This window comes from Pararge aegeria, chromosome 27 (genome assembly GCF_905163445.1).
Source record: "Pararge aegeria chromosome 27, ilParAegt1.1, whole genome shotgun sequence".
NCBI classification, from domain to species: domain Eukaryota; kingdom Metazoa; phylum Arthropoda; class Insecta; order Lepidoptera; family Nymphalidae; genus Pararge; species Pararge aegeria.
The window spans coordinates 4,532,135-4,557,126 of NC_053206.1; the positions used below are offsets into that span (position 1 = coordinate 4,532,135).

General features: G+C 38.6%; 1 protein-coding gene across 1 annotated transcript in view; it reads right to left on the reverse strand.

Moving 5' to 3' along the window:
• The window catches only part of LOC120635555 (mucin-2-like), a 40,371-nt gene extending 15,608 nt beyond the window's left edge, over nt 1-24,763 (reverse strand). The window contains exons 1-18 of the mRNA XM_039906570.1: nt 24,449-24,763; nt 21,050-21,080; nt 17,144-17,179; nt 16,491-16,706; nt 15,966-16,187; nt 14,935-15,153; nt 13,574-13,792; nt 13,234-13,452; nt 11,897-12,118; nt 8,559-8,695; nt 7,629-7,980; nt 3,560-5,941; nt 2,248-2,463; nt 1,803-2,021; nt 1,359-1,577; nt 915-1,133; nt 471-689; nt 27-245 (exon numbers count right to left, since the gene is read on the reverse strand). Of these exons, the coding sequence (XP_039762504.1) occupies nt 27-245; nt 471-689; nt 915-1,133; nt 1,359-1,577; nt 1,803-2,021; nt 2,248-2,463; nt 3,560-5,941; nt 7,629-7,980; nt 8,559-8,695; nt 11,897-12,118; nt 13,234-13,452; nt 13,574-13,792; nt 14,935-15,153; nt 15,966-16,187; nt 16,491-16,706; nt 17,144-17,179; nt 21,050-21,080; nt 24,449-24,763 (5,881 nt within the window). The remainder of the gene's footprint in view (nt 1-26; nt 246-470; nt 690-914; nt 1,134-1,358; nt 1,578-1,802; nt 2,022-2,247; nt 2,464-3,559; nt 5,942-7,628; nt 7,981-8,558; nt 8,696-11,896; nt 12,119-13,233; nt 13,453-13,573; nt 13,793-14,934; nt 15,154-15,965; nt 16,188-16,490; nt 16,707-17,143; nt 17,180-21,049; nt 21,081-24,448) is intronic.
• Nucleotides 24,764-24,992: the final 229 nt, after the last annotated feature.

Genomic DNA, 24,992 nt, shown 5'->3' on the forward strand with positions numbered 1-24,992 from the left:
GGATGCAAAATATTTTTTAGACTTACTGCCTCCCTGAGGTTGATTCCTTGGTCCCTTGGTGGGTGTTGATTTAGGGCCTGACGGTTTTGGTCCTTTTGGTGAATCATTCTTGCCTGGCTTTGTCGTTGTGATAGAGACATCATTGGTGTTAACATTTTTGGTATTCTGGTCATCAATTGTGGTTCTTTCGGTAGACTTTACATCGGTTTTAGTGTTCTTATATTCAGTTGTTGTACTGCCGGTATCTGAAAATGAACGTATAATATTAAATGTCTTTATTGAGTGAAAGCAAGAATAAACCTTGATTAGTGACATAAAGGGAGCAACTAAGGGATCGTCTTCATAATCACAGCGACGAACTGACGTCCACTGCAGTTCTTTGGTCCTCAGGTGCGAAACCTTTTCATGACGACAGACCTCTACTAGTAATTAACAGTCCTTTAGGAATGTAAAATATTTTTTAGACTTACTGCCTCCTTTAGGTTGATTTCTCGGTCCTTTGGTGGGTGATGATTTAGGGCCTGACTGTTTTGGTCCTTTTGGTGTTTCATTTTGGCCTGGCTTTGTCGTTCTCATAGAGACATCTTCGGTGTTAACATTTTTGGTATTCTGGTCATCAATTGTGGTTCTTTCGGTAGACTTTACATCGGTTTTAGTGTTCTTATATTCAGTTGTTGTACTGCCGGTATCTGAAAATGAACGTATAATATTAAATGTCTTTATTGAGTAAAAGCAAGAATAAACCTTGATTAGTGACATAAAGGGAGCAACTAAGGGATCGTCTTCATAATCACAGCGACGAACGGACGTCCACTGCAGTTCTTTGGTCCTCAGGTGCGAAACCTTTTCATGACGACAGACCCCTACTAGTAATTAACAGTCCTTTAGGAATGCAAAATATTTTTTAGACTTACTGCCTCCTTTAGGTTGATTTCTCGGTCCCTTGGTGGGTGATGATTTAGGGCCTGACTGTTTTGGTCCTTTTGGTGTTTCATTTTGGCCTGGCTTTGTCGTTCTGATAGAGACATCTTCGGTGTTAACATTTTTGGTATTCTGGTCATCAATTGTGGTTCTTTCGGTAGACTTTACATCGGTTTTAGTGTTCTTATATTCAGTTGTTGTACTGCCGGTATCTGAAAATGAACGTATAATATTAAATGTCTTTATTGAGTAAAAGCAAGAATTAACCTTGATTAGTGACATAAAGGGAGCAACTAAGGGATCGTCTTCATAATTGCAGCGACGAACGGACGTCCACTGCAGTTCTTTGGTCCTCAGGTGCGAAACCTTTTCATGACGACAGACCTCTACTAGTAATTAACAGTCCTTTAGGAATGTAAAATATTTTTTAGACTTACTGCCTCCTTTAGGTTGATTTCTCGGTCCTTTGGTGGGTGATGATTTAGGGCCTGACTGTTTTGGTCCTTTTGGTGTTTCATTTTGGCCTGGCTTTGTCGTTCTGATAGAGACATCTTCGGTGTTAACATTTTTGGTATTCTGGTCATCAATTGTGGTTCTTTCGGTAGACTTTATATCGGTTTTAGTGTTCTTATATTCAGTTGTTGTACTGCCGGTATCTGAAAATGAACGTATAATATTAAATGTCTTTATTGAGTAAAAGCAAGAATAAACCTTGATTAGTGACATAAAGGGAGCAACTAAGGGATCGTCTTCATAATCACAGCGACGAACGGACGTCCACTGCAGTTCTTTGGTCCTCAGGTGCGAAACCTTTTCATGACGACAGACCCCTACTAGTAATTAACAGTCCTTTAGGAATGCAAAATATTTTTTAGACTTACTGCCTCCTTTAGGTTGATTTCTCGGTCCCTTGGTGGGTGATGATTTAGGGCCTGACTGTTTTGGTCCTTTTGGTGTTTCATTTTGGCCTGGCTTTGTCGTTCTGATAGAGACATCTTCGGTGTTAACATTTTTGGTATTCTGGTCATCAATTGTGGTTCTTTCGGTAGACTTTACATCGGTTTTAGTGTTCTTATATTCAGTTGTTGTACTGCCGGTATCTGAAAATGAACGTATAATATTAAATGTCTTTATTGAGTAAAAGCAAGAATAAACCTTGATTAGTGACATAAAGGGAGCAACTAAGGGATCGTCTTCATAATTGCAGCGACGAACGGACGTCCACTGCAGTTCTTTGGTCCTCAGGTGCGAAACCTTTTCATGACGACAGACCCCTACTAGTAATTAACAGTCCTTTAGGAATGCAAAATATTTTTTAAGACTTACTGCCTCCTTTAGGTTGATTTCTCGGTCCCTTGGTGGGTGATGATTTAGGGCCTGACTGTTTTGGTCCTTTTGGTGAATCATTCTTGCCTGGCTTTGTCGTTGTGATAGAGACATCTTCGGTGTTAACATTTTTGGTATTCTGGTCATCAATTGTGGTTCTTTCAGTAGACTTTACATCGGTTTTAGTGTTCTTATACTCAGTTGTACTGCCGGTATCTGAAAATGAATTGTTATATTAAATGTCTTAATTTAGTTTACGCTGGAATCAAAGAAAGGCATTTAGGCATAATACAGTAAATAAATTATAATTAATGTAGTTACTAAGTAATCGAAACGTATTAAATTATAATTTTTTTTTCAAAAGTAAGAGCGTTGCAGATAATGCATTAGCATTATAAACCCCTATTATAAAACTTTATTTGAGCATTTTAGTTTGAGATTCACGCTAGTTAACGGGCCAGGGTAGCAAATTTAGTGTGTTTACAAATAATTTATATTGCTTATTCTCCATGTTTGTTAGGTGCATGAAAAGTATGTAGGTGAAAAATCTTTATCACATTTGATAATCCAATCTTGAGATAACTTATAGGCTATTTTAAATCGCGCTGGGAAGGGTCTCCCTTACAAGTTGTATGCATATATATTTCTATGCTTACTGGCGTGAACTAATGTACCACACATTTTACACTACACTATTCAGATTTCCGATAATAAGCTCTCTAAGCACGTCTCGCTCCGACACCGGAGCTTTCATAGGAAATGTAAGTGTTTGTGGTTGTGTATTTTATTATCTCATTAGATAAATTAATAACCATCCAATGAAAAACAAATATGTAAATATTTGAAGCCAAGTTCCATATTAAGAATACGGGTGGTTTTCGGTTTCACCATGTGTTTATGTAAAAAATATTTTGACTTATTAAGAGGGCAAAAATGGCTCTAAATGCTGCGTGTTAAATTATATATGGTAACTGCGTCTCCAGTCCCTTATACTTGGCCGGTACTTGTCTGACACACTATCGTGTTCTTTGAGTGATTCATGACATCATCTTTCTTCTGAAATTAATAATAAACCTGAAGATCTTTTTTTGTTTTTTTGGATGCGTTTGATCGGGGCCAAAGTTTCGGTTTTCAAAATATGTGTTTTCAAGATTCACAGTTAAGCATCAAGAAAAGATAAAAAAGCGAAAATATAGTAACAGCGGTGGTGCATACAACTCTGTTGGCATATTGTGTAATATAGTTCAAGTTTGTATGGAAAAATCCGAGATTTTACTGTTGTCGTGTTGTGTATAATATAAGCTTACTGTACCTTTCTCCGCAGTTTCTTGATTATTTTCCGCTTCCGGTGTTGGTGTAGGACTTTCTTTCTGTTTTAGTTTCCCTCCTGATTCCGGTGTCTTATTTTTTTCTGATTCCGGTGCTGGTCTCGGTTTTACTTCCGGTTGTGGTTTCTGTCCAGGTTTTGGGTTCTGATTGTTTGTTGCTTCTGGTGTTGGTGTGAGAGTTTCCTGTTGTTCTGGTTTCTCCCCTGAATCTGGATTCTTATTATTTTCTGCCCCCGGTGTAGGTTGTAGTTTTTCGCCTGATTCCGGTTTCTTATTATTTTCCGCTTCCGGTTTTGGTTGCGGCTGTACTTCCGGTTGTGGTTTTTCGCCTGATTCCGGTTTCTTATTATTTTCTGCTCCCGGTGTTGGTTGTGGCTGTACTGTCAGGTTTGATTTTTCGCCTGATTCCGGTTTCTTATTATTTTCTGCTTCCGGTTTTGGTTGCGGCTGTACTTCCGGTTGTGGTTTTTCACCTGATTCCGGTTTCTTATTATTTTCTGCTCCCGGTGTTGGTTTTGGCTGTACTGCCGGTTTTGGTTTTCCACCTGAATCTGGATTCTTATTATTTTCTGCCCCCGGTGTAGGTTGTGGTTTTTCGCCTGATTCCGGTTTCTTATTATTTTCTGCTTCCGGTTTTGGTTGCGGCTGTACTTCCGGTTGTGGTTTTTCACCTGATTCCGGTTTCTTATTATTTTCTGCTCCCGGTGTTGGTTTTGGCTGTACTGCCGGTTTTGGTTTTCCACCTGAATCTGGATTCTTATTATTTTCTGCCCCCGGTGTAGGTTGTGGTTTTTCGCCTGATTCCGGTTTCTTATTATTTTCTGCTTCCGGTTTTGGTTGCGGCTGTACTTCCGGTTGTGGTTTTTCGCCTGATTCCGGTTTCTTGTTATTTTCTGCTCCCAGTGTTGGTTGTGGCTGTACTGTCGGTTTTGGTTTTTCGCCTGATTCCGGTTTCTTATTATTTTCTGCTTCCGGTTTTGGTTGCGGCTGTACTTCCAGTTTTGGTTTTTCGCCTGATTCCGGATTCTTATTATTTTCTGCTCCCGGTGTTGGTTGTGGCTGTACTTCCGGTTGCGGTTTTTCGTTTGATTTCGGTTTCTTATTACTTTCTGCTCCCGGTGTTGGTTTTGGCTTTACTTCCGGTTGTGGTTTTTCGCCTGATTCCGGTTTCTTATTATTTTCTGTTTCCGGTGTTGGTTGCGGCTGCATTTCCGGTTGCGGTTTTTCGTTTGATTCTGGTTTCTTATTATTTTCTGCTCCCGGTGTTGGTAACGGCTGCATTTCCGGTTGCGGTTTTTCGTTTGATTCTGGTTTCTTATTATTTTCTGCTCCCGGTGTTGGTTGCGGCTGTACTTTCGGTTGTGGTTTTTTGCCTGATTCCGGTTTCTTATTATTTTCTGCTTCCGGTATTGGGTGCGGCTGTACTTCTGGTTGCGGTTTTTCGTTTGATTTCGGTTTCTTATTATTTTCTGCTTCCGGTATTGGTTGCGGCTGTACTTCCGGTTGCGGTTTTTCGTTTGATTTCGGTTTCTTATTAGTTTCTGCTCCCGGTGTTGGTTGTGGATGTACTTCCGGTTGTGGTTTTTCGCCTGATTCCGGTTTCTCATTATTTACTGCTCCCGGTGTTGGTTGTGGTTGTACTGCCGGTTTTGGTTTTTCGCCTGATTCTGGTTTCTTATTATTTTCTGCTACCGGTGTTGGTTGTGGCTGTACTTCCGGTTGTGGTTTTTTGCCTGAGTCCATTTCCTCTATATTATCTGCTACCGGTGTTGATGAAGGTCTTTCTTCCTGTTGTGGTTGCTCTCCTGATACTGGCTTCTGATTATTTTCTACTTCGGGTTTTGGTTGCTTTAATTCGGGTTGTGGTCCAAATTTTGGTTGTTGATTGGTTATTTCTTCCGGCTTTTGTTGCGGTCTCTTTGTCGGTTGTGGTTTCAGTTGTTGGGTTTGTGGTAAAGGTTTTGATCCTTTATTTTTTGGGTAGATTGATTCAGGATAGCTAGGTGTGCCTTCTGGTGTGTAATAAGTGTAATCATTGTCATAATCGTTACTACCAGATTGCCATGACCCTCGTTGGTCATTGTAAGAGTTTCTTCCTTTTTCACCGTAGTTTACTACATTGCCTGCTCCCGAAGGTTGTCTCAGTCCTGATCCAGGTCGTGGGAATGGAGCTTTGTATCCCGGTTGTGGGGATTGAGGCCCTGCTCCCCGTCCTGGGTAAAAAGATTTTCTATAGTCATAGTCATTCATGCCAGATTGCCATGATTCTTCTTGGTCATTGTAAGTATTTCTGCCGCTTTCCTCGTAGTTTACTAATTTGCCCCTTGGTGGGTTGCGGTTCGGCCCCCAGATGTTACCTGATGTACCTGAGTAATATATCAGTAGGGTTTTATATACTGGACCGTTGGGAAGTAATTAACTCTTTAATGATAGAAACCAAAAAAAAATCACGTAGTTAGCTTATTTTAATCTTCGTTAAGAACGAGATTCCATGAGAGTAGGTGCACAAAATGTAGTTATCGCAGTCACATGCACCTAAGTATTGACGCAAAAGTACTTAAGCGAGCGAGCGAGTATTTGAAACGAACCCAAAACAATTGACTCAGTAACGCCTTCACTTGATCCATGCACTGACACCTCCTCTTGGCATTTCAGCACAGTAAGATTATAAAAACTATAAGTTAATGCAACTGATTACAGACAGACCAAGATAACATGACCTGAATCTTCACATCACTATCAAGCTACTTCGCCTGTACAGTACTAACCCCAGGCAGGTAGTGAGATTAATAACAGACCAATTAACAGACATCTTTTCATTATCGGTGCCAACGACATCCCTCTGTCTAGAGCATGTATGGAAGCAGATGAAACACCTATACACGTACCGCTCCGATGCAACGGAGTAGCAGAACATCACGCATTATAGCTTGGCTCCTCAGAATATACTAGGTATATTCTGGGTCCGCTAAGATTCTGGAGTGAGTACGGCTGGCTGGGGTGCCAGCGGTTCTACGTACAACGGATGGTCTCCTGCCTGACATATCCGAATGTCCTCGGCTAAATTAATTACTAATAAAAGAAAAAAGATTCTAATGATTAAGAAATATAGGTCCACCGGCTAGTGGCAAAACTCCACAAACACCCGAGACGTGGCCAACTTCTCAAAAAAAAATCTAGAAAATACTAAATCCTTCTCACCTTTAATGTAACAGAGACATAAATTAACAATAAGGACATAAAATCCAATCACTGAACTGATTCCACTTTGCGAATTCCCGGGGTGTCTCCTTGACTCCCTAAAAATTTTTAATCATCGTCCTTGTTTTTTTTTGCCATTCTCCCCATTACAGGGCTGGATACACATACTCTACTACTACTCTACTAGACTTCCCTCGCTCGTCAGCGATCCACAGTCACGTGTTTGAGTTGCTGGCGCACCGATTATACTTTTAACCGATACACCAAAACCAGTGGTTCAACAAAGTGCACCGAGTCTTACGTTCTAAATGAATAACACTTATCGTTCTAATTAAATCGTCGACGCTATTGCACTAGCTAACCCAGAAAATACGTTAACCCTACACACAAGAGCTTGGTCGCTTCTGAACGTCGTCATCATCATCAGCCAATATGCATCCTCAGCTGGACACATGCCTCCTTGGAGCAGCGCCCACTTTTCCTACTCCTAGCCTTCTGCATCCAATGGATGCCTGCTACTTTTAGGAAGACGTCGCACTACCTAGTTGGGGAGCGCCATACACTCCAGTTGCCGAGTCGTGGTCTCCACTACAGGACCTCTACTACAGGCTCCAATGCGAATTATTACTCCGACAAACGTGACCAGCTCACTGCCATTTCAGCGTGCTAGCCTTTCTTAGCAAGGGACGAACAATATTGACCAGGCCTTTGGCCTGCTAGGAAATATCTGACCCACTCAGAGAAAATAATCTAGTAAAAACAATTAAATTTATTAAACTAAAACTTAATCCTGGAATAATTAATAATTGATGAGTAATTGAAAGATCAAGTTAGAATATAAAGAATACATACGCGATGGACGTCTCCTTGGAGGATGCTGTGGCCTTGGAGATGGATGTTTTTTGTTGCCTTTGGATCCCTTTGGTCCAGTCGGTCTGTTCGGCTCTTGCCTTGGTTTTGTTTGTTTCTTGGGTCCTTTTCCTCGGATTGGCCTGCTTGGATTAGCTGTCTGCGGCAAGATCAATGGTGCTAAGTCCTCCTCGTATTCCTGGGCCATTGGTTGTCGTGGGTAGATAGCTGGCGTCATCTCAGCCACGGTCTCTTCCTGGTACATCTGTGGCATTTTTGGTTGCGCGTAGACAAACTCCTCAACTGGTTGCCTGAAGCGTGGTGGGTAAGCCATTGGTGGTTCAGTGTAGTATACCTGAGTGAATATAAATCTGTCAGTTATTGTTTGACTGCGATTTCATATGGCTTTATTGTAATTTTACTGTAAAGACGCAAAAATGTATTAAGGCACGCATCAAAAATGCCGTCTATATGCATATAAACGATGGGGGAGACGATAAAAAAACAGAGTCATGATGGTAGTGTGATCTGGTTACGAGAACGCGACAAATGAATGGCCACGTTGTCCTAGGCAGTAACTTTATAGATATATGCACAAACGCATGAGCAAGTTGGGCCATGGATCTGGTAATTTAATAATTAATAAACGATTTAAAGATCTTTGTCTAACATAGAGATCCTATCAAATAATACAAGCTTATATATAATTATTACATAGTTGGTCAACTCGAATTCCAAACAGAGCAATGGGTGCGGTGTGGGAAGTGCAGATAACCTTCCCACCTGTCCGCTATGTCTGCGTTAGGCCGGCTAGGCTTTGCTTGCGTGCCGTTACTCTCAATGAGTATACAAACAAGTAGTCTCAACATATTCTAGTCTCAACTGAATATAGATAATATGTTAACAGAGTTGGTTCGCCAAAATAAAATTCACCTCTTCCTGAATAGGCATGGGCACGATCACTTGACGGTAATGTGGCTGGTGGCGGTGTCCGTAGGCAGGAATGGCAATCACCTGTGGTGGACGCTCGATTTCCACCGGGAGTGGCATAATATTGGCATTCGATGAGCCTGCGAAGTAAGTGTTTTTGATTAGTTTACTGGCTTGGATAGTTCTTCTACAAAAATCACTTATACCTGACTATGGCTGTTGCCCACGTTATTGATCCACGTTTATTACGCTTTTTGACAAATCCCTTGGGAACCGTTTGTTTTCCCGGCATAAGAAGTCGTATTTTACTCTCCGTCCTTTCAACTAACTCTATGCTAAAAGTCAAGTCCATTGGTGGCTTAGTTAGGACGTAAAGGTAGAATAAACAAACAATCATACTTTCTTCATTTATAATATTAGGTTAGAATTAATATTTCGAGAAATCATTATCTATATATATAAAAGAGGATGTTTGTATATATGTCATCGATAAACTCAGAAACTATTTGACCGATCATTATGAAAATTGGTATGCTTATGTATTTTTTCACGGAGAAGGTTTATATGCTATGCCCATTGATGTAACTCCCCACCAGGCGGCGCTGTCAAGTATCGACTTCCGCCCCGTTCAACCGATTGTCATAAAAATTGGTATGACCATGTATTTTTCCACGGAGAAAACGAACATGCTATGTCCATTGATGTAACTCCCCACCAGGCGGCGCTGTCAAGTATCGACTTCCGCCCCGTTCAACCGATTGTCATAAAAATTGGTATGACCATGTATTTTTCCACGGAGAAAACGAACATGCTATGTCCATTGATGTAACTCCCCACCAGGCGGCGCTGTCAAGTATCGACTTCCGCCCCGTTCAACCGATTGTCATAAAAATTGGTATGACCATGTATTTTTCCTCGGAGAAAACGAACATGCTATGTCCATTGATGTAACTCCCCACCAGGCGGCGCTGTCAAGTATCGACTTCCGCCCCGTTCAACCGATTGTCATAAAAATTGGTATGACCATGTATTTTTCCACGGAGAATGTAAATATGATGTCCATGTTATTAAATATCACCATCATATAGCGCTTCAATGCATTAAGTTCTATAGCGATCAACTGATTCAAAATTTTATATGCGGCAATGAATGCAATAAAATGTTTTCTCATTAAATTCAATGAGTTATTTTAAAACTTATATTAAATAAGAAAATTAAAGAAATAACTAACCTTCATTTGTAAACAAAAAACTATAATTTATTTAAAAAGCAAATCAGCTAACTTCAAATATATCATTTGTTATTGAAAATAAAAATAAAGCAATAAAATAAAAAATAACTTATAATTATTATTTTAAAATAACATGATCATGTACTAAAAAAAATTGATTTGTAATTTTAATTGTAAGTGTAATTTAATGAAAGTCAATAATACTCTTAATTAGTAAGTATACTCAAGACTTTAATAATAATATTATTTAATTTTTTTTTTCTATTTACAATTTATAAATAGTTAATTTAAATTGTAAATAGAAAAGAATTAACTAATTAATTATTTATGTAAATAGATAAAACAGGTGCTACACAAATAATATTATTTACAATGCCACGGAAAAAATCAAATATCGGAAGATCAACGAGAAATACGAAGCAACCAGAAGAACTACAGAAACACCGCAACAACAAACAACACGATTAGAATCAAACAGACTTCGAGCTTCGTCTTTGAGAGCTAATGAAACAGATAGTGAACGTGTTGTTCGAGTTACAGACCTACGATCAAGAGCGTCTTCATCAAGAGCTGCCGAAAAACCTGACGAACGAGCTCAACGTTTGGATGATCAAAGATTAAGACAAAATCAGTTAAGAACTAAAACCGATCTTAATAAAGCAGCCTTTAATTACGATAAGAAATATGATTACAAGATCCATCCCGATGTGGTCATTGGTTCAATGAATGTAGTATGTCCGCATTGTCGCGCTAAGAAGTTTCAAAAATAAACTTCCGGTTTGTGTTGCTCCAACGGCAAAGTTCATTTACCACCACTGGTTGAACCACCAGAACCTCTTCTTACATACGTATCTGGAACTACTAAGGAGTCTAAACATTTTCTTCAGCATATTAGAAAATACAACTCCTGTTTTCAAATGACATCGTTTGGAGCAACAAATATTGTAAAATATAATCATTTTATGCCCACATTTAAAGTGCAAGGACAAGTATACCATCAAATTGGTTCACTTCTCCCAGTACCTGAAGAAAATCCCCATTTTTTGCAAATTTATTTCATGGACAACGTAGAAAAAGAGATTGACCGACGATGCATGTTCAGTACGACAACTAACCGGGAAATTATTACTAAATTACGGATTATGCTTCATGAAAATAATTGTTTGATTAGAGATTTTAAATCTGCATTAGAAGGTGCGACAACAGATGATTTCAGGGTCATTATTAGAGCAGATAAAAAACCTTCGAATGAGCATGAAAGACGCTTTAATGCACCCGTGGCTTCTGAAGTCGCAGCTGTAATTGTTGGTACAGAAATTACAAAAAGAGATATATACAGAAATTACAGCTTGAAGCACTTGACGGATTGGGCTGAAATTTTGCACACAGATAGTTATTACAACGTAGGCGTCCGCTAGGAAAGGATTTTTTTAAATTCCATCAGGGTTAAATATGGGATGAAAGTTTGTAAAAAATTCTTCATTTATCAATTTATTTTTCAAGCTACATCAATTAAACTTTGATTTTAGGTTTTCGATTTATAATAAAGAAATACGTATTTCATAGAGGATCAAAATTTATATGAAAGTTTCTGATTTTCTAAGTAATTTCCGTTCATATTTTTCTATAAGCAGCAAGACCTTTTTTTAACCCTTTGTAGTAAATTTACCAAATCAAAAATAAAACTTAACGTGAGCGAAGCCGCGGGCAAAAGCTAGTCATTTATAATAAATAAATTTCAGTATTTTTTTTGTTACAAAATTAACAAATAAACAGGAGATTGGAACTGGCTAACAATAACGATGGCATGCTTAATTAAAAAAAATTGTAAAAGATAATACAGCAACTAAAAAAAACTTGCAACATTATATTATTAGACGATTAGTAAAGGTAAGGAAAAGGGTAAGCCAAACTGTCCTTTACATTGTTTACTTCCTTTATATTATAGTTATTGCTCCTGGCATTATACATACTCAAGTTGCGGTTGACCCCTGCATCATTTGCGATTGACCCCTATATAATTTGCGATTGACCCCTAACCTAATTTGCGGCTGAACCCTACTCGTAAAAACAGGACAAGCAAAAGAAGATGAAGAAAGTCTATTCTTACTTGATGAATAGCTGTAGTCATTGTTGGAGCTAGATGACTTTGATTCTTCGTTGGACACAGTGTTCCATTTTCTAATTCCACCGTTACCATCGTCTGTCACTCCAGAGTACGCGTTGTTGTTGTGCGAGGAGTCTTGAGCATCCTTGCTTTTACTGTCCACGTTTTCACGTTTGGCCGTGTAATGCGTTTGGCCGTCTGCAGTTGTGAAGGACGTGACGTCCTCTGAAAGAAGTCATTAAAGAAGGTTCAGTAAAGATTTTTTTTTCAACTACAAGTTTGCCCTTTTAAGTGATGAAGCCTGAGATGGTTACGGGCTTACTGTAAGCTGTAAGTTATGACTGTTCTCATATTCTAATATTACTGGGCTGATTTCAACCATTTCTTCACCTTAATTACTAAGAAGTAACATAGGCTATAATATATTTTAAAACAAATTGGAGATGCATAAGAAAATTGCACTAACGTAAACCAAAGTAGCAAAATTTTGCCTATAAAATTAATTACTTGGCGTGGGCTGAGAAAACTATTGATGATACATAAAAATTATGTAATAAATTATTAAAGTAACTATAATTACCTTTAAAAAAGAGACAGATATCTAACTATCATGGTTAGGTCACAAAAAGTTTTACTATCTATAATTTTATTTATTCGCTGGCAGAAATAAACAAAAAAATTTTTTAATCTTCAAGTATTTAATATTTATCAAGCAGTAAAATACTTTTTAATTCATTCGAACCGGAATCTTAACGAAAAGGTTATTTTATAGCTACAATTAATTGAAAAGTTCTTTTCTTAAAACTATAACTGGCGATACGTATTTTAGTTTATTCTCTATTAACTTTACGGTTACTACTTGTTGTTAGTGATAAAAGCTGAAACCGACATATACACTAAATTCTCCTTCAAACCTCAAAAGTTGGGTCCTAACCATTTACTGACTCCAGTTAACATTGCTAGTTCTTTATGCTACTGCCACACATCTCCGAAATAAACTGTTCCTACGGGATACTTTAGAAACAAAAACAAACGAGCTATTCTTGTTTATACATATATAAAATCTGAATCTCGGAAACGGCTCCAACTATTTTCTCCAGGGGGTTTCGGGGGCGATATATTGATTTAGGTTTCATTTTATCCGTGTTCAGGCAATGAAAAACTGTTACTGCTATTTCGCCCAGAAGGGAAATCTTTTTCTATAGAGATAGAAGTCGACATAATTTTGATTATTATTATCCGTTTTTTCCAGAAACTTAAAACCAATCCCCTTATCGGTTTCAACTTAAGATATATTGAAAACTAAATAAAAAAAATATAAAATCAAACATAAAAAGTACCGTTATCGTAGTTATAAATATCGTCGCTTTTGGAGGAATCTTTCTGACTATCAGACACTTTGTTCCATTGATTCCTCTTGTTGCCATCAATTACCACACCGGAGTTAACGTTTCTATTTTTCTTGGTGTCGTAATCGCTGTTACTCTTACGATTGATGTCCTCACTCTTGGAAGAGTACATTTCTTGGCCGTCATTCCCTTTGTAGGATTTCACATCTTCTGCAACGAGTAAAATAATATCTTAGTACGCTTCACAACCGGTATAAATTGACAAAGATTACCCCACAAAATATCTTTTTTCATTGACTATTGTTTAGAGAGGATGCTTCTAGGCGCTTACTTTTTGCGTGGTTAAAACTCTCGTTGTCGTTGGCGGACTCAGACTGGCTGTCATCGACAGAGTTCCACCATGTCCTTTTATCACCTTCTATCTCTGAACCGAAGTTTTCGTTCCTCTGGTTGTTGGAGTTGAAGGCACTGTCGCTATCACTGACAACGGATTCAAAGTCGGACTCGTATTGTTGCTGGCCGTCCTTTCCCACATTCGAGTATACCTTATCTGAAATAAGTCGCAAGATAAAGTTTACAAAATGGAAAACCATTTTTGCAGATATTTTAATTCGTTGAAATAAATATATGCTTAATTAAATGTATGGGTGTGTGTCTTCTTAAAATCAGCGTTGCAATGTTTCCTAAACATTCAACAAAGAGCTCAGTTGGTAAGTATTTAAATTTATATTATGATTCTATGATATTAAATGTAGTTTTTGTTTAGTTTTTATTACTTTGCGCTATCTAGCAAAGCTGTTTCTTTTCATTATTTTTTGTTTCTGTTTTTTTTTTTTTTTTTTTTATTAACGATAGGCCAGCGTTTGACGACAATCATGCCCGTTAGAAAGCAATGATGAGGTCTAGGTTGAAGCACGCTTGCCTAGAAAAAGCCTATTCACTCTAGCCTTGAAGGTACTTAAATTATACGTGGCAGGAAACACAGTTACCGGGAGGGCGTTCCATATCTTAGCGGCAAGTATCAGAAACGTGGATAAAAAACGTTTCGTGCGTGTTGATGGGATATCAACCACATAAGGATGCCACCGCTCTCGGTGTCTCGCTGTTCTGTGGTAAAACGGGGAAGGGGGAACAAGATTGTGAAGTTCCTGAGCACACTCACCGAAGTTTATCCGGTAAAAAACCGATAAACAGGCAATTTCCGTTTTCTTGTCTAAAAGAATAGTGTTAATAGAGGCTTTATTTATTTATTTATTATTCATGACATCCCGCGACTTCTCTCGTATTTTTTCCGGTGGGAGCAGTTCGTTTTTAGCAGTTCATTCGTTTAAGATAAAAGTATCCTATTGCAGCTATATCTTTATACCAATTTATTTAAGATCAGTTAATTTGTATTTTTTTTGATCCACAGGAAAAGAACCCATTTGATTTCTCGGAATAAAAAAATCCCGGTTGGTTGTAACTTATGCATGACTCGAGCACGGGACTGATATTGACAAATTTTGGCCCATAGATCCCATGCATCCTCTAGACGGATATTTAGTACAACACACACTATACATCATTGACTACGAGCACGGGATGAGTTCATGAAGTTTGTACTCTAAACCTAAATAAATAGATGCCTTTTTAGTGTAAACCTGGAACTTTGATTCTGGAAATAAATTTTGTTCTATTGTCAAATCAACCAACCTTTAAAGTAATTATACTGGTCATCATCTTGGGTCGATACAGCGTCGCCCTTAGAAAGTGTTCTGTATTTGCTTAACTTTTTGCCGTCGTCCATTTGTTGCACGTCTAAGTTGTAGTTGCTGTTGGAGTTACGGCCACTATTGGTGTTTCTGTCCACATCTTCGCGGTTGGACTTATATAGTCTGCTTCCATCGCCGGATGAGTACGAAGCCACATCGTCTGTGGATAGTCATCATCATCACAATCGATTTGCGTTACATGTAAAAATATAGATATTTGGTTTGGTTTAAAGACTGGCATTGTTGCAAGCGAAAAAGATCCTGTGGCATGTCATTATGGCACAGATGGTTTTGCTATTATGGTCTATTTGCCATTTACTACCACTTATCCACCCGGTTCCGGAAAGGATGCGTAAATGGTTTGCCCGACAAAAAAGATATTTTTTCAAAATAACTAACTGTTACTTTTATAGAATTTGACTATTAACCTTGCACAGAAAATGTAAGGTTTTGAGTTTTTTCTGGCAGCAAATTCCCAGTACCAGCCTGGAATTAGGAAATTGGCTTAAGCCAACCGTGCCTCAGTGAGCAAATTAAACCATCAGATCCGGTTATTACCACTTAACTGTGATGACAATCATTAAAGAGAGCGACATTAAAGATTATTGATTACTGCCAAATGTCACAATGGTCAGCGACCCTGCGACCGGTGGTAGAGTCAATACAAACAGACATTCTTGACGTTTCAATAGTTCTCTTAGAGTAGGCCTACTTAAAGTAAATGCATCTTGAATTTTGAATTTTGACAAATGTTTTTCAGTTCTGGGAGTTTATCTGTACGTTCATCAGTCATCTTAGTAACCATCACAAGCTACGCTTACTTTCGGGCTAGATGGCAATGTGTGTATTCTCGTAGTATATTTATTGATTATCAAAAGTTTTAAGCAGTGTGGAGGATCAGATACCTTTCTCCCATGAGAAAGGCCTGTCAGCGGTGGAATAAGTATTATATGCATAATGCCATATAAATACCTGTTGAGCGGCTGTAGCCATCATTCTTGTTGCCAGAGAAAGAGTCTCTGTCAGCTACAGAGTTTCGTATAGACTTCTTGTTACCAACGTTGCTTTGTTGCTGGTATTGCTTGTGGCTGCGGTCGGATTGGCTGTTGCTGTCGTCGTATCCACTGCCGCTGTTGCGTCTGTTGATGTAACTGCTGCTGCCGTCAGCGTCGTTGGTGTAACCTTGTTCATTACCTGCAATATTATAAATGTAATTTTAAAAATTTTGCCCCTTTACCGTACGCCCGTTTGCTGTGGAGGCATGTGTATTGGTGTCACGTGATTGAACCCTATTCAATTTGTGTTTGACCCCTAATCAATTTGCGGTTGAACCCTAGTGACCCCTACTCGACCCTACCAAAAAAAGAATGTTTTTATTAAAACAATCTGCCTATATGATTTATAGAACATTTTAAACCATTTCTTGGGAGAAGCTATTCTAACCCTCACTCTATTTGCAGTTGACTTGTCACCCCTACTCAAAAAAAAAATACTCACCATCCGCATAACGGTAGTTTTTAGCGGAGTTTTGGACGTCATTCTGGACGTCATCCACAGCGTTCCATCTCCGACCGTTGGAATCCTCGCCAGAATATTGATTCTGTTTCTTGTTGGATTCCTGGTCGTTGTTGTTAGAGCTACCGTAGTTTTTATAGTTTTGCTGCAGTTTTTTTGTCACGCCGTGCATTAAGCCAGACTTGTAAGGAGGTAATTCTGTGGGCAAATAAAATTTTGCGTAAGTCATCATTAATCATTATGACGGCCGACTGGCGATGACTGATGAATATATTTTTTTATTATGAATAATATAGATAAATACTTATAAAATACATTTAAACACCCAGACACTGAAAAACATTCCTGTTCGGCACACAAACATTTTCCAGTAGTGGGAATCGAACCCACGGCCTCTGACCCAGAAAGCAGGGTCGCTGCCCACTGCGCCAATCGGTCGTCGATTGCAGTCAAGGTGTAACTTGTGGAATAACAGAGGACACTGCTTCCCGTCCCCCGTTGTATTCCCTAAGTCGCCTCGTACGACACCCGGGGGAAGAGTAGGGGCGGGCGGTGACAATTGTATTCTGATCTACGCTCACCACACGACCCTGGACCGGTTTATAAGTAACAATATGATTTTAAACTTTACTTACTCTTAACCGCCTTAATGGCGTCAACATTATTTTTATCTGAAAGAAATAAACAACACATTGAAATAATAATACTAGTAGAAAATAATGTCTGGCGTTAATTCAAATTCAAAATTTCTTTATTCATGTAGGCCTATCACAGGCACTTATGAAGCGTTCATACATATTTGTTTACATAATTGTAAGGGGATGGTGATAACTTCGTTCGCCAACTTAAATGTAAAGCTACGAGGGTTCCAAACGCGCCCTGGTCTAAGAAGAGCCCACAACAAACTTGGCCGGGTAATTTTTTTTTGTTATCACCATCTCCAAGTAAATTTATATAAAGCTGTGAAGCTAGAGCAATTCACGCCCAAAAATGAAACAACTGTTTCAGCCGCGTTTCTTTCACCGTTGAATTTAAGTGACATTTTAATTACTTAAACGCACAGAACTCAGAAAAGTAAGAGGAGGAAAAGTTAGATTGGATTCAAACTCGGACCACCGAAAATGAAGTCGAAGTCCTACCCAATAAAAGTGGCAATCACGTCACCAAGAAAGAAAAAAAACAACATATTGAAATAATAATAATAGCATATTATCAAAATTAAGCTTAATTTGCTATACTCCGCGAAAAGCAGGAGAATCTGTGTGGTGTAATTTATAATTTCTTCAATCCTTGTACTCCACACCAAACAGATCCTCGGCAATGTACCCTCTACGCACGTTTCGCTCCGAAACCGGAGCATCATCAGGAGATGTTGACTTTTCAAAATTCAAAATTCAAAATTCATTTATTTCAAGTAGGCCTAATACAAGCACTTTTGAAACGTCAAGTCTGTCCGTGTGTAGTGACTCTACCACCGGTTCGGAAGGCAGATTCTACCGAGAAGAAGCCGGCAAGAAACTCAGCAGTTGCTCTTTTCCAACATCAAAAATTTACATTTTATATTTTAACATTCATTTTTCTATCTTGTGAGAGATGAAAGCGGAGCCGGATGCTTCCAAGCAACCTTGTCATTTCAATGAATAATTGTCAAGTTACTTAACAATTATTCATTGTAAAGTCATCTTAGCTTAATTTTGATAATATATCATGGATTTCCGCAAAGTAACGCCTGCTTCTATACAATATATAATATTAGCAGAAAAAAAAATTGGCATCAATGAAATCTTATATCTTTAAACGAGCAATTCTTGTATATATATAATTGGAATCTCGGAATCGGCTCCATCGATTTTAATGAAATTTAGTATACAGGGGGTTTTGGGGGCGATAAATCGATCTAGCTAGGATTCATTTTTAGAAAATGACATTTTATTTATGTTTTCCGATAATAACCGATTTGGTACAACGATGTTGCACGGGTCAGCTGGTAACTAATTATGCCGCGTTCTTAAAGTATGGATTTATAAACGCTAGTCGATGTCGTGCTGTCTCTCTCTCTCTCTGTACGTCGGCCATCTTGGTTCTTCTTATTATAGTACTTCCTTAATACAAGGTTTTCCTTATTGAAGAACCAAGATGGCCCACGTAATGGTAATTTAAGAAACATCGTCTATAAACAGAGCAAAATTTTAGGCCATGCAAGGACATGTCCTACAAAATGGCGGCTGTGTCCATCAACCTGAGGGTGTAAGACTTATGTGCGTGTAATTACACCGTCAATTGAACCGAACAACCATTCTGGTTTTTTTTTAAATCCTAATTTTTAGAGATGATTCGCTGGGCGAATACGCCTCTCTGTAGTGTAACATTACGTATAACATACAGCATTAATCCCTACTAATATTATAAATGTCAATGTAAGTTTGTTTGTTACGCTTTCACGCAAAAACTACTTAATCGATCCTTATGAAACTTTGTACACATATTTTTTGGAAGCGTTAGAAGTAATTAGGATACAGTGTTTGACGATTTTACACCATAACTCCGACAAATGATAACCGATTTAAATTATTATTTTTGTACTGTAGAGGTTATAATTTTTTTTTTTTTTTTTTTGTCTTTTTATTCACTACGATCTGTCACATTAAGTAGTTGGTAGGTCGGGACTTGTCATGACATGCTCGGAATGCGACTAGGGTCCATCCTACTTTACTTTATTGTTTAAGTATGTATAATATGTACTGTAGAGGTTATAATATGTGTTTAATTTTGCCCAAACTGTGGTTGGAGATGGAGGACGAACTCCTCAGCGGACAGCAGCAAATCCCTCATTTAAGGCATAGCGATACTGAACAATTTAATTTTTTTTAGAACTACAACTAAATTTAATGCTAAATCATAAAACAAAATCAAACGCAGACAAAGTCGCGGGCAACAGCTGGTACTACATGCAGCAGTAGCCAGGACTGTCATCGAGAAAGGAACTTTTACTGTCTCTTCTCTATATCAATCCCAACTAATCGCAACAGTTTTCTTGCTGTCATTGAATGTGGGTAGGCCAGCACAATGGTAAAATATCCGACGGGGCTTAGAATCAGCTTATTGAAGTGCTGTCGTCGGTAATCTTTGTTCCGGGCACATTCTATTAGAATATGGACAACGTCTTCGACCACATTGCAGACACTACAATTGGGTGTATTAACTTTTTTGCTGACGGCAGAAATAAGTATGGCGCGGGCGATAGCACTTCCCAGGACGAGCTCTGTTACAGAAAGCTGCAATATTAACGTCCGTCGCCATTCTTAACCGCGTTAAGTAGGAAAGAAGCCTTCGCCATATTAATCCAGCCATCACTAGTGGCAATGTTTTGCTAGCTAATGGTTCGTTAAACCGATAAGATATCGACATATGTGCTTAGCAGTGGCGTGCACTTCATACATGCACAAAAGCACTGCTTACCCTAAAATTGATATAAAGCTCGTATAGGAGGAGGATTTTTGTCGTTTTATGCAATTGTCCTGCTGTATGCATACCCTGGTAAGAAACCCAGAACTATATATACAACGTGTAATCGAATTATGTAATACTGTTGAATGGTGCATAAGTATATTTCATAAGGAATACTATAAAAATATTAAATTAATAGAAGCTCTTTTTTTCCATACAAACTAATTCAAAACATTCTATGTGTTTACTTGTGACAACCCTATTGAAGATAAAAGGCTGACACGTGCATAGCACACAAGGCAATGCACGTGCTAAGAAAGTGACAACAGTCCCTCGATTTTAATTTCGCACGTGATGTTAGGGCTGTATCTGATTTCTATCCATAAAACTGTGGCAGTGGTCTAATCAAAAACTATTATCGTTTTGGTGTCATAGATTAGTCTCAGAGACAGCAAATAATATAGGTACCTATAAAGAATGTAAAGTAATATTTCGGTTTTCATCTTCACGAAGAAAAAAATAATTTTTTTTCTTACTAAATCCTGCACTAAATTCAAAATTCATTTATTTCAAGTAGGTCTAATATAAGCACTTTTGAAACATCAAGTCTGTGTGTGTGCAGTGACTCTACCACCAGTTCGGAAGGCAGATTCTACCGAGAAGAAGCCGGCAAGAAACTGAGCAGTTGGTCCTTTCCAATATCAACAATTTACATTTTACATTTTAAAATTCATTTTTCTATCTTGTGAGAGATGAAAGCGGAGGCCGGACCTTGCTGTAATAAATGTGTTTTAACACATTCTTTAAACTTATGCATTCGTAGGTCCAAAAATACTTTAGGAATCATGTTATAAAAGCGTATACTCAATCGCACAAATGACTTCTGCACCTTTCGCAGACGATATGCAGATATCCTTCACACTATGTATGAATACCTACTATGTAAAAATTTCTCCACTGAAAATAAACAGACAATGTTGTCTAAAGGTGAAATTAAGTTTTGCAGTGGCATAAGCACTCATTGCGTCACCATTACCCTAAACATCGGGAAGTCACCTAACTTGGCAACACTGTCAAATTAAAAAAAGACTTACCTTCATTTGGTGCTGCTTGGGTACTCAGTGCCTGAAATAAAGAAAAGTGCGTTAAACTTCAGTAAAACAACGGTTAGAACTAGCGTACTCTCATGATGAATAATTTTATCGAAAATTTTCAAGAATCTTAGCATGGATATAGAGGTGCAAAAGTTACAAGTAAGTTTTGATTTTAATCCCTAGTTCACCCATTGATATAGCATCCCTATCCCTAGCCCTATCCCTACTCCCTACTAAAATTATAAATGTCAATGTAAGTTTGTTAGTTACGCTTTCACGCAAAAACTACTTTACCGTTTCTCATGAAACTTTGTACACATAATCTTTGAAGTGCTAGAAGTAAATATATAAAGGATACTTTTTATCCCAACTTTAAGCTCGGTTTCTATGGGAGAGGGGTTGAAAGTGTTTGATGATTTTACGCCATAATTCCGACAAATTATAACCTATTTAAATAATTATTTTTTGTACTATAGAGGTTATAATATGTGTTTAATTTTGCCCATACTTTGTGTAGATTTGATGGTTGGAGATAGAGGACAGAACTCCTCAGCGGACAGCAGCAAACCCCACATAAGGCTTAGCGATACTGAATACTTTAAATTTTAGAACTACAACTAAATTTAATGCCACATCAAAAAACAAAATCAAACGCAGACGAAGTCGCTTACCCACTAATTACTTACTTACTACCCATACTAATTACTTTACCAAAAACCTTACTATGAATTTTCATAGTATAATCAGTGTGGGTAAATATGGGGTATGAGCGAATTGTTACATGTGAATTTTGAAATAAACCCCTAATGTACTCCCTTGGTGGAGGATTTTGCGAAAACACTCAAACACGTTCGCTATTCTTTATTTCCCAAAACTTCACATCCCAAACTTTAGTAATACAAAATTTCATCCCCTTTCCACTCCCTTGCAAAGCACATAGCTTATGTGTTTTACAACAAAATATTCGATATGCCGATACGGAATATGGGTTTCATATAACTGCTATAACACCTAAGAAGTTATCCTACTGCCGTCTTAGACTTGGAATTACATTCAAGTGTTGACTTGTACTGGAACAAAAAATACTAATTCCACGAGGATAACTTTTAGCTTCCAGCAAGGCTAGCATCGGCGGGAGACAATTATCTCCCCGGGGAAAGGATAAAAATGTATCTTCTCCCACAGCTTTATCAACTCTCGGAGCACTGGCGCACAAGTTGATATAATATCCAAATAATATATGTGTAATAATAAACGGGGTGAAACTTCTCCTATTCCATGTTCCCGTATTTTAGCAGATGGACACGTTAATTACATTCCATGTCAGGGGACATAATCGCGGGATATATTTTTTGTCTCCTGCCTCCTGCAGACAAAAATTATGCAGCGTACCTACATTATCCATCAATTCCATCCACAACCTATTAAAGTTCCACAGCTGGGCATATGCCCTATATGGTTTAAGAGTATATCCACCACGCTGCTCCAATGCGGGTTGGTTGGCTTAATAACATTAAAAAAAAAAAAAAAGTAAATATATTATACTCACGAGCACGCAGACAAGAAGCAGTAATCGTAGATTCATCTCAAAGGTCTCAGGACTATATTATCCTATAAAGACCGATGGATCAACTATAAAGACACGATCAAACCCTGATCGTTTTATACTTTTCGCGCTGTTTGTGCAAACACCATTAATTTTCTTAAAGTAAATTTGTTTAATTGGTAATAAATTATTTAACAGCAACTGCACAAATAGCTTTATTGTCAAATTTGGTGAAGTGGGTGTCACGCAAAATGAACGCCGACGGTTCAGCTACGCAGTGGATAGGTTTTTTTATCATCGTTTCAACGATATAAAAATATTTTATTGACTGTAAAACCATTAAGAGTATGAACTAAATTTGGTCTTGAAACTCACTGCAAGCTTAACAAACTAAATCAATGGTAGTTATCTATCAACGCACAGCTCAAATCACTAGACGGATTAGGATGAAATTTCGCATACAGATAGCCTAACCTTCCTTTAAAAAATAATTCTTGGAAATTCATTCCCTAACGGGGAAATACGAACTAGAAATTTAAATATCAATGAATAATTTGATAACGTGAGCAAAACCTTGTATTTAAAAGGTAATTTATAACAGAATGCTTTGTATAGGCCAAGCGTTTACAGAATTTACACGTTTTGCCTATACTATACGTGTTGAATTGTACAAATACCCTAATGTACATTAAGATCTGAAACTAAAAAAATAAGCATAATTTGATACGCTCCGCGAGAATCAATGGAATCTATATGGGGTAATTTATAATTTCTTCAATCTTTATACTCCACACCAAACATATCTTCGGCAATGTACTCCCTACGATCTGAAACGCTATTTTTACATAGCACGACGTATATGAAAATTATTATTTTAAGTTAATGCAACTTGTAAATTATTTTGTGTTAGTATTTGCTTACTTTATGACGTAGATATAGAAAGATCTGGCTGATTCGAGTACTGCACGTAGGCCAACACTTTTTTTTTTAAAACTAATATAAAGCAGATGGCCTACCTGTTGGTAAGTGAGAACACATCGTCTATAAACTGAGCGTCACTTCACAGGGCATGCTAGGAGCACATCCTGCAACATATTGCTCTGTGTCCATCAATTCAAAAAAAATCCCACATAACCCAAATTCTCCCACAGAGAATTGGGTATCTTTTAAGAAGATTTCCCGCCCGTCAAGAAAAAAAAAAAAAGGTAGCACCTACGCTTCAAATCATTCAAATCAGCCTCGTATATATAAGTGCCTGTAATTACATCGGCGACCAAGTTCCCATTTATGGGATGGCTCTACCAACTGCCAAGTATCAGCTTGATACCCTGGATTCGGTGGATCGCCGTGCTGGAAGGCTCATCGGTGACCTAGCCAGTAAAAAACTTAAGAGTTTGGAACATCGTCACAAGGTTGCCTGCATTACGTAATTCTATAGAATATATTTCGACGAGTGTGCTCAAGAACTATTTGATCTAATTCCCCCCTCGCCTTTTTACCATCGACCCGCGAGGCACCGTAAGGATCTGCATCCCTACGTGGTCGATATACCGCGGACGCGTACGAAGCGCTTCGCATCTTCGTTTCTGATCCGCACCGCTAGAATCTGGAATGCTCTTTCAGCTTCCATTTTCCCCAGTTCCTACAATATGAGTACCTTCAAATCTAGAGTGAATAGGCATCTTCTAGGCAAGCGCGCTCCACTGGCTGCATCATCGCTTACCATCGATACGATAGGGCACCATGGTGGCGCCCTAGCCAGTCCTCCATAACGGGCCTTATCGCCGCTATAGTGGCATGCCCTGCGCTGGGATTATCCAGGCGTCTCTTCCATACCGCCATTAGGATCTGACGGAGCTCGAAACGACGCTGCGAGGAACCGATGCCGCGGGTATCCGCGGCATCGGTTCCTCGCCCCTTCTTCGCGTCTCCATTTTCCACTGATGTATTGAGGCGAGGGTTTTAGCTTCGAGATCCCAAGGTGCAAATCCAGCTAGGAGGCTCGCCACCTCAAAAGAAATCGTGCGATATCCTTTTATTACCCTAACGGACATCGCTCTCTGCGGTCTACGCAATATTGCGACGTTGCTGGCCTTCAGGGTGCACTGGTGCTCCATATAGAGCCATTGAGCGCACGACTCCCATGTAGAGCTTTCGACATGAGTCATTTGGACCACCAAGATTGGGCAACAGACGAGCAAGCGCACCCGCAGCCCCCATCAATTTAGGAACCAACCTACTAAAATGCTGCCTAAAGTCCCATCGGCTGTCGAGGACGAGTCCCAAGTATTTCATCTTTGACTCGACACCGATGCGAACGCCATCAACAATAATGTGGGATCCTGAAGGTGGTGCGCGTCGAGGTCCGTAGAAAAACATGCCTCACACTTATTAAGC